The sequence below is a fragment of the Procambarus clarkii genome, chromosome 22 (genome assembly GCF_040958095.1).
Source record: "Procambarus clarkii isolate CNS0578487 chromosome 22, FALCON_Pclarkii_2.0, whole genome shotgun sequence".
In the NCBI taxonomy this organism is placed as follows: Eukaryota; Metazoa; Arthropoda; class Malacostraca; order Decapoda; family Cambaridae; genus Procambarus; species Procambarus clarkii.
In genome coordinates this window covers 37929047-37938970 of record NC_091171.1, presented here as the reverse complement: position 1 = coordinate 37938970, position 9924 = coordinate 37929047, and the positions used below count along the sequence as shown (strand labels likewise).

The window sequence follows — 9924 nt, the reverse complement described above, 5'->3', positions numbered from 1 at the left end:
ACCCTAGCCAACGACTGACCATTGCCAGAATGCCACCCACAACAGTTAGTTAACACGAGACACACCTGCCAGTTACAAAAAGGAACAAATGAACGTGCATGCAAACTCGCGTGCGCACGCACACAATACTGGTTGGCTGAGTGAATTGCACCTCACATCGCTGGAAGGCAGAGGAGTTAGGGGAGACATGATCACCACATGGGAAATTCTCAGGGTTATTGACAGGGTAGACAAGGTCAGTTTATTTAAGGCGAGTGGTAGTCGAACACAGGTGGAAACTGAGCACCCAAATGCCACAGACATTAGAACAAATTTTTTTTAGTGTCAGTAGTTAACAAATGGAATGCAGTAGGTAGTGATGTGGTGGAGGCTGACTCCATACACAGTTTCAAATGTAGATATGATAAGAGCCCAGTAGGCTCAGGAACCTATACGGCAGTAGAGTGACAGTTGAGAGGCGGGACTAAAGAGCCGAAGCTCAACCCCCGCAAGCACAACAAGGTGAGTACGTGCGCACACATGTCTGCCAGTCACAGGGATGTGATCTCAGCCTTTCTCTGATACCAGGATCATTAACCTAATTGGAACAAGCTATTATTTCCAAATTATTTTGGTGTTGTTCGACATGCGGTCACGAGGCGGGTGTTCGGCGTCAACCTCCCGCAGGACAATCACCCGGTCTATAAAGCTAATTGAAACCGCTAGAAACCAATTTGTAAAACGGCAGACACACTTGTCAAAGGTAGAAGTCTTGATGTTTTAGTTACCAGACATAGTCATGTATTATTCGGGTTGATGTAGTGATGAATTGAGCAGAATGTGAACACCACCGCTGCCGCCAGTGTACTGCAGGGCCGCGTGCTTGGCCCTTTGTGTGGACTAACAAGTCCACGAGGCGGGTGGACTTCTTGGACCACGCTAAACACTCCCCTAACTCTGCTTCTACTGAGTATCTTTACTACTACTCATTCTTGATGCTCATGGCTGCACTCTTAACCATTCAACGTGAAAAACAAGAAATGCCAACTGCTACGAGGCTCATTAATCAAAGTTGCAGCAATATCTACCTGGGAAAGGCGATGGCAAGTCACATCTCCGGCAGAAAACACACACAGGCGATGGTGATAACTAGACAGCATGATATTGCAAACAGGACGGAAATACAAATGAGTGGAACCTAGTGTTTACTGATGAAGTTGACGTCTGGAACGACTCTTAAATTACCACGGAAAGTCACGTGCTTAATCAGGCAAAACAGGTCAACCAAGGAAGTAACGGCTTTAAGTCGAATCTTACACTTTCTTGACAGCAGCGGCTGCAAAATCTTTCATGAGGCCCAAAGTTCGCTCCCGTCTTGAGTACGCACCGCTCTCCTGCTTCCCCCTCCCCACGTCGTTCATCAGAATTTTGGACAAATTGGAGAACCGTGAAAGATAAGTCATCTCACGTCTTGACCCGTTCTGTAGGGCCTGGTCAGCACATCAGAGTCTTCAACATTACAGAGACGGCAGCGGATGTACTGTTATGTACAAGCGAAATGTTCTCCAGGTTCCCCCCTCTGCCCCAACTTCGTGGATACCCAGAAGTTGGTAATCACAACACAAGGCGCTCAGCCCTCAACTGTCTTATGCTGGTTTGTGTCTTTCTGAAGAACTTGACTCCATCAGCGCTCATTCATTCCCAGGCTGACTCACATGTGAGGCAAGTTTACTCAACATGTACTTACTCGTCAAGTCAAAACAACTGACCAGATGAAAGCTTCAATACACAGTTGACTCAAGATTCACCCTCTTCCTTCATAGATTGTTACTTAGTATTAAATTTAAGTTACTCATAATTGACAATAGTAAACACGGCTCACCAAAATGAGTTTCTGGCGACAGGCTTCAGATGAGCTGTCGAGTGACCTTGGGAAGATGATGATAAGGAGATGTGACATTTAAGTGACCTTGGGAAGATGATGATAAGGAGATGTGACATTTAAGTGACCTTGGGAAGATGATAAGGAGATGTGACATTTAAGTGACCTTGGGAAGATGATGATAAGGAGATGTAACATTTAAGTGACCTCGGCTTGCAGCTTCCATTAGCAACTTGACCACAATTCCTAATGAACCCTACTCATAGCTAAACAAAAAAAAAAGATAAAGTGTGCGAAATATGAACACTCACGGAGTCTACGACGTTCTCGAGGGGCTGGCCGTTCTTAACCTGGTCCTCTGTGAGATTGAAGTCTTCCCGGCACTGTTCTCCCAGCACGTTCTCGTTGATGTCTTCTGTGGGCGGCCGCACGATGTACTGCTGCTCCGTCACCACCTGACACACACACACACACACCTCAGTTAGGTCAGCAGTTAAATGTATGGGTGAGGTTAGGTTTGGGTGGGTGGGAAGTAGGTGGGTAGGGTGAATTGGTATTTGGTAGAGATCTAAGGGGGAAGGTGGGGGAGGGGGAAGATGGGGGAGGGGGAAGATGGGGGAGGGGGAAGATGGGGGAGGGGGAAGGACGGGGGAGGGGGAAGGTGGGGGGAGGGAAGGTGAGGGGGAGGGAAGGTCGGGGGAGGGGGAAGGTGAGGGAGGGGAGGTGAGGGAGGGGAGGGGAGGGAGCAAATGGACGGCCAAAATCATGGAAAAGAGATGGAAAAGAGTGAATACTATTATTACTATCCACAACTTATATCACACAACACATTATATCCTTCTTAAAACAAATTAATATTTACAATTAAATCATATATATTTCATATATATGATTCGATATATATATTCGAATCATATATATTTCAATAAGAAACAAAGTCAAGACATTTGCCCAAGAGGTTATGTCAAGCACCAGGAGCGGCCCACTGCACTATAGCTGTGTGTGGAGGTGGGCCCCACCACCTGGCGGCCCACTGCACTATAGCTGTGTGGAGGTGGGCCCCACCACCTGGCGGCCCACTGCACTATAGCTGTGTGGAGGTGGGGCCCACCACCTGGCGGCCCACTGCACTATAGCTGTGTGTGTGGAGGTGGGGCCCACCACCTGGCGACCCTCACGCCCTGCGACCCACATGCATGGTCCCACCCCTGGAGGAATGGGTGGGCGGGGAGTGACGGTAGGCGGGCGCATAAGAAACTACCATGCGCGCATAAGCTATCGAGCTACCATAAGCATACGCAGGCAGCAGTCACAGGGATCACAGCATGCACAGGGCCCGCAGCATGCACAGGGCCCGCAGCATGCACAGGGCCCGCAGCATGCACAGGGCCCTCAGCATGCATGTCGTCGGTACTCTACTATACAGTACCAAGCTTCTACTCACCACCACATCTTATCCCGCCAAACACACACCGAAACTACGGCGTTGGCACAACGTTCGAACAAGTTTTAACACTTCCTAACCAGTTATAACAACCAATATAGCAAGTTGTAACAACGTTCTAATACGTCATAAACACGTTAAGCCAAGGTGTAACAACTTTATTACAAGTTGTAACAAGCGGAAAATAGACACTTTCGGTTTGTGTTTCTACGGATACCATCGTCTTCCCAAAGATTAGGTTATCTACACGAGCCTCGAACCCTTGACCCAAGCACCCGCCACCACTAACTACCACCTTACAATTGAAACACTATACACAATCTATTTAAATAACTTTATATCCGTAATATGATTTAAACAAAATATATATACACATAAAACATACATAATGTTCAAACGGCAAGGACAAACTTGCAACAAACATTTACCATCACAGTCTTGAGCTTGTTACATAAGGTTAAGGTAGTTACGAGGAGAAACTGATGACAGTATAGCTATAGCAAACTGCAAATCTATCTCTTTACTTTACCCTATTCCCATACTTCAACCCTTCCCTGTATATTCTTATACTTCTGATTACTCCCGTTCTTCAACCTTTCCGCCTGTTATCTCAATCATCTTTCCTCTTCTCACCCTGTACCGTATTCACTCACTCACTCACTCACTCACTCACTCACTCACTCACTCACTCACTCACTCACTCTCTCTCTCTCTCTGTCATTAGAGAGACTCGCTTCATGCAGATCGGCGTTCAATCCCCGACCGTCCAAGTGGTTGGGGCACCATTCCTTCTCCCCCCCCACCCGTCCCATCCCAAATCCTTATCCTGACCCCTTCCCAGCGCTATATAGTCGTAATGGCTTGGCGCTTTCCCTTGATAGTTTCTTCCTTCCTTATCTCTTGCCTTTCTTAACTTTCAATTTGTCTTTCTCTACCATTCTTTTTCCATTACACGGCTTCACAATGCTCCAGAACTCACCGAAACTTCAATTCTATATTGTCAGATGTGTGGGTTGTGTCTGACCCTATACCACTTATATGGGATAAGAGCTGGGAGTGAAGGAACATTGCCCAACCACTTGCACCGTTAGGAATCGAACATGGACCCCTGCAAGAAGTGAGGCTGTCGCCCCACCAACCAGTCCATGTGGATGGACACACGTGTCACAAGGGACAAATACATCACGTTACTGTGACTCACGGAACATTTATATCTCCAAGGCCACATTCATCCATGTGTCACAGGTGAAGGTCTGCCAATTATGCTGGCGATTATTAGTCTACAATTATCCTGCGTCCTCGGTACCCATCAAGTGTCATGAGCACTGACACTGGGGGGCCTCGTAGCCTGGTGGATAGCGCGCAGGACTCGTAATTCTGTGGCGCGGGTTCGATTCCCGCACGAGGCAGAAACAAATGGGCAAAGTTTCTTTCACCCTAAGTGCCCCTGTTACCTAGCAGTAAATAGGTACCTGGGAGTTAGTCAGCTGTCACGGGCTGCTTCCTGGGGGATGTGTGTGTGTGTGTGTGTGTGTGGTGTGGAGAGAAGAAAAAAAAAAGTAGTTAGTAAACAGTTGATTGACAGTTGAGAGGCGGGCCGAAAGAGCAAAGCTCAACCCCCGCAAAAACACAACTAGTAAACACAACTAGTAAACACTAGTCTCCTCCCTGATGATGATTGATGGACACGCATCACTCGAGGAACAAATCCACAAGGGCCATGTCGAGGATTCGAACCTGCGTCCGAGATCGTACACGGGGGGTTAGGCAGCTGGATTAGTATAATCCAGAATCTTAATGACTGCGCTTGATAGATCCTGGATTGATCGAGTCTAATCTAGATCGCTGAGCGCGTATGTTATCCTCCGCCATACAGCAGAACAAACTGGGAAAATTCCTTAACACGGCCCAATAGCCCGAGAGGATGCAACACCGAGCCTAGCAGCCGAGGCCTACATAAACAGGCCACAATCATCACCAAATCACCCTGTGCCAGGTAAGTCCACTACGGGCTCACCATAGCCCGTGCTACTTGCCCCGCTCCTGTGCCAGGTAAGTTACGGGCTCACCATAGCCCGTGCTACTTGGAACTTGTTCCGAGTAGCTGAATCTATAACAACAGCATCAGCAAATGCACAACTAGCAAAACATAAAAGCAGTAAGGCGCCAATGGAAGGAGGTATTCCAGACGAGGACCTCCCCCATACAGAAACTTAAGTACAAACATGAAAAAGTCCAGAGGAACGCAGCGGGGACTCGAACGAGGGCAGCGGGGACTCGAACGAGGGCAGCGGGGACTCGAACGAGGGCAGCGGGGACTCGAACGAGGGCAGCGGGGACTCGAACGAGGGCAGCGGGGACCCGAACAAGGGCAGCGGGGACTCGAACGAGGACTGCGAGGACAAGATTAAGAGGCAAGGGAGTTGAACTATATCACTCTTCAAGAGGAACACACAGAAAAAAAAGAGAACATTCTCAGGTGAATTGATAAAAACATGTTCAGTACAAGGTAGTGATGAACAAGTAAACACGTATGATACAGGTATCAACGGGATACCTGCTTGATGGGGCTCTGGGAGTTGTTCTCGTCCCCAAGCCCGGCCCGAGGCCAGGCTTGACTTGTGGGAGTTTGGTCCACCAGGCTGTTGCTTGGAGCGGCCCGCACGCCCACATACCCACTACAACCCGGTTGGTCTAGCACTTATTGAAGAAAATTATCTAGTTTTCTCTTGAAGATGTCCACGGTTGTTCCGGCAATATTTCTTATACTCGCTGGGTGGATGTTGAACAACCGCGGACCTCTGATGTTTATACAGAGTTCTCTGATTGTGCCTATGGCACCCCTGCTCTTCACTGGTTCTATTCTGCATTTTCTTCTATGTCGTTCACTCCAGTACGTTGTTATTTTACTGTGTAGATTTGAGACCTGTCCCTCCAGTATTTTCCATATGTATATTATTTGGTATCTCTCTCGTCTCCTTTCTATTGGGTACATTTGGAGACCTTTGAGACGATCCCAATAATTTAGGTGTTTTATCTCGTCTATGCGTGCCGTATATGTTCTCTGTATTCCCTCTATTTCAGCAATCTCTCCTGCTCTGAAGGGGGAAGTGAGTACTGAGCAGTACTCAAGACGGGACAACACAAGTGACTTGAAGAGTACAACCATTGTGATGGGATCTCTGGATTTGAACGGATGTTAAAAAGAAATGTGTATGATAGCCTAAGATTAATGAGCAAGTATTTGAGAGAGAAAGAGCGAGAGAGAGCGAGAGAGAGCGAGAGAGAGCGAGCGAGAGCGACGCGCGCGCACGCACGCACGCACACACGCACGCACGCACACACGCACGCACACACACACGCACACACACACGCACACACGCACACACACACGCACACACACACGCACACACACACGCACACACGCACACACACACACACACGCACACACACACGCACGCACGCACGCACACACACACACACACACACACACACACACACACACACACACACACACACACACAGAGCGCTCAAGTGGATAAGGGAGTACCTAAGCAATAGGAAGCAGAGAGTTACAATGAGGGGCGAGACCTCAGACTGGCGTAAAGTCACCAGTGGAGTCCCACAGGGCTCTGTACTCGGCCCTATCCTGTTTCTGATATATGTAAATGATCTCCCAGAGGGTATAGACTCATTCCTCTCAATGTTTGCTAACGACGCCAAAATTATGAGAAGGATCAAGACAGAGGAGGACAGCTTGAGGCTTTAAGAAGACCTGGACAAGCTGCAGGAATGGTCGAACAAATGGTTGTTAGAGTTTAACCCAAGCAAATGTAATGTAATGAAGATAGGGGTAGGAAGCAGCAGACCAGATACAAGGTATCATTTGGGAGATGAAATACTCCAAGAGTCAGAGAGAGAGAAAGACCTGGGAGTTGATATCACGCCAGACCTGTCCACTGAAGCTCATATCAAGAGGATAACATCAGCAGCATATGCCAGGTTGGCTAACATAAGAACGACCTTTAGAAACGTGTGTAAGTAATCTTTCAGAACTTTGTATACCACATACATCAGACCAATCCTGGAGTATGCGGCTTCAGCATGGAGTTCATGTTTAGTCAAGCATAAGACTAAACTGAAAAAGGTTCAAATGTTTGCCACCAGACTAGTACCCGAACTGAGGGGTATGAGCTACGAGGAGACTACGGGAATTAAACCTCACGTCACTGGGAGACAGAAGAGTTAGAGGGAACATGATCACCACATACAAGATTCTCAGAGGAATTGATAGGGTTGATAAAGACAGACTATTTAATACAAGCGGCACACGCACTAGGGGACACAGGTGGAAATTGAGTGCCCAAATGGGCCATAGAGACGTTACAAAGAATTTTTCCAGTGTCAGAGTAGTACACAAATGGAATGCATTAGGAAGTGATGTGGTGGAGGCTGACTCCATACACAGTTTCAAGTGAAGATATGATAGAGCCCAATAGGCTCAGGAATCTGTACATCTGTTGATTGACAGTTGAGAGGCGGGACCAAAGAGCCAGAGCTCAACCCCCGCAAACACAACTAGGTAAGTACACACACACACAATGGAAGAAAGGGAAAGAGAAAGATAACAAGAGAAAGCAATAAAAATGAAATAAGAAAGAGAAAGAAAGATACAGAGAAAGAGTATGGAGAGACGTCCTACAGGCAACCTAACCTAACCTAACCTTCACCAGCCACAACAAATGACTCGTGTCTGTCATTCCTAACCCTACAAGACAGTCCCCCCCCCCCCCACGGAGAAGACAACAAGGACACACTGGAGCAGACTAGGGAGAAAGGGGGGGGGGTAGAGGACGAAGGGCGTGTGGAGAGAGAGAGAGAATAGATGGATAGGACAGAGGAGGGGGGGGACGGGAGGATTGGAGGACGGGCAGTTGAGAGTGGATCTAACTGTTCAACTAGCCTCGTCAAGGACACTCCCAGAGCACACTACGCAATACACACTTTCATGCACGTGTCCACCGCTTGATACATGTGTCCAGGACACGTCCCTACACTCTCCCTACTGAATGGACAGGGACAGAGAGAAAGGGGGGGGGGAGAGAAAGGGGGGGGGAGAGAAAGGGGGAGAGGGTGGAAGATGGAGAAAAGGGGAGGGGAACAGAGAGGGAGAGGGAGGGAGGCAGAGGGAGAGAGAGGGAGAGAGAGGGAGAGAGAGGGAGGGAGAGAGAGGGAGAGAGAGGGAGGGAGAGAGAGGGAGAGAGAGGGAGAGAGAGGGAGGGAGAGAGAGAGGGAGAGGAAGGGAGAGAGAGAGGGAGAGGAAGGGAGAGAGAGAGGGAGAGGAAGGGAGAGAGAGGGAGAGGAAGGGAGAGAGGGGGAGAGGAAGGGAGAGAGAGGGAGAGAGAGGGAGAGGAAGGGGGAGAGGAAGGGAGAGAGGGAGAGGAAGGGAGAGAGAGGGAGAGGAAGGGGGAGAGGAAGGGAGAGGAAGGGAGAGAGGGAGAGGAAGGGAGAGGAAGGGAGAGAGGGAGAGGAAGGGAGAGAGAGAGGGGATAGTGTGATGATAGTGAGGGGCGTGGTGTGAGGCCACCAACACTGACTCACCACCACGACCCCCCCCCCCCCCCCGGCCCCAACAACCAACACAAGTGTTGTCGTCACTTCCTCACAACCTCACCAGGTTACTCCCTCATGCAGGAGGAGGAGGAGTGTCCATGAGGGGCGGTAACCCCTGGTGAGTGTCCTCACGCCTCACTCACCTATGCTTTCAAACACTTAAGATTATATTGTGTTATATGTCTCTATAAACGCCCGGCACTATATCGACATTCAAAGACACGAGGCTATCTTGAGATGATTTCGGGGCTTTAGTGTCCCCGCGGCCCGGTCCTCGACCAGGCCTCCACCCCCAGGAAGCAGCATGTGACAGCTGACTAACACCCAGGTACCTATTTTACTGCTAGGTAACAGGGGCATAGGGTGAAAGAAACTCTGCCCATTGTTTCTCGCCGGCGCCTGGGATCGAACCCGGTACCACAGGATCACATGTCCAGCGTGTTGTCCGCTCGGCCGGCCGGCCTCGTGGTTGGAAGGACGAGGGAGGGGGATATGGTGGGGACGAGGCCTATCCTCTCCGTGACGTCCGGTACGTCTTGGGCGAAGCAGCGTCTAGGGTGCTCAGTTCAGAGGCTGATGCGTACCCGGGCAGCGAGGGGTCTCTTGAGATGTGAACACGCTGGAGTAAACCTTTCGCTGACTCGTCTTTACAACCACCCGCCATGTGTGCCCCTCACGCACACCAGTCACGCTGCCCAGCCCCTGATACATGAATCACAGGCCGCTGGGATATGTATCACAGGCCGCCTGGGATATGTATCACAGGCCACCTGGGATATGTATCACAGGCCGCCTGGGCTATGAAAGTAAACTCATTCGTTTCCTTAATCTATATAAATTAAAATGGCAATGTTCGTTTGTTCAAAATCTCTGAAAGTTCTCCACCGATTGCTTCGAAATTTTCACACAACGCTCCATTTGCACCCGAGCGGGTTTTTATATACCTACTATGTAGATGCCACACCTGTGATAGGTAAAAACGGTTTTTTGAAAAACAGCGCCATCT

At 49.2% G+C, this 9924-nt stretch overlaps 1 protein-coding gene across 12 annotated transcripts in view; it reads right to left on the bottom strand.

Moving 5' to 3' along the window:
• The window catches only part of LOC123760405 (epithelial splicing regulatory protein fusilli), a 258631-nt gene that overhangs the window by 229862 nt on the left and 18845 nt on the right, over window positions 1–9924 (bottom strand). For all 12 annotated transcript variants that reach the window (XR_011229333.1, XM_069328848.1, XM_069328851.1 and 9 more), the window contains exon 2: window positions 2173–2316. Coding sequence is in view for 11 of the 12 variants with exons in the window: in XM_069328848.1 (XP_069184949.1) it covers window positions 2173–2316 (144 nt within the window). In the remaining variant the exon portion in view is untranslated. The remainder of the gene's footprint in view (window positions 1–2172; window positions 2317–9924) is intronic.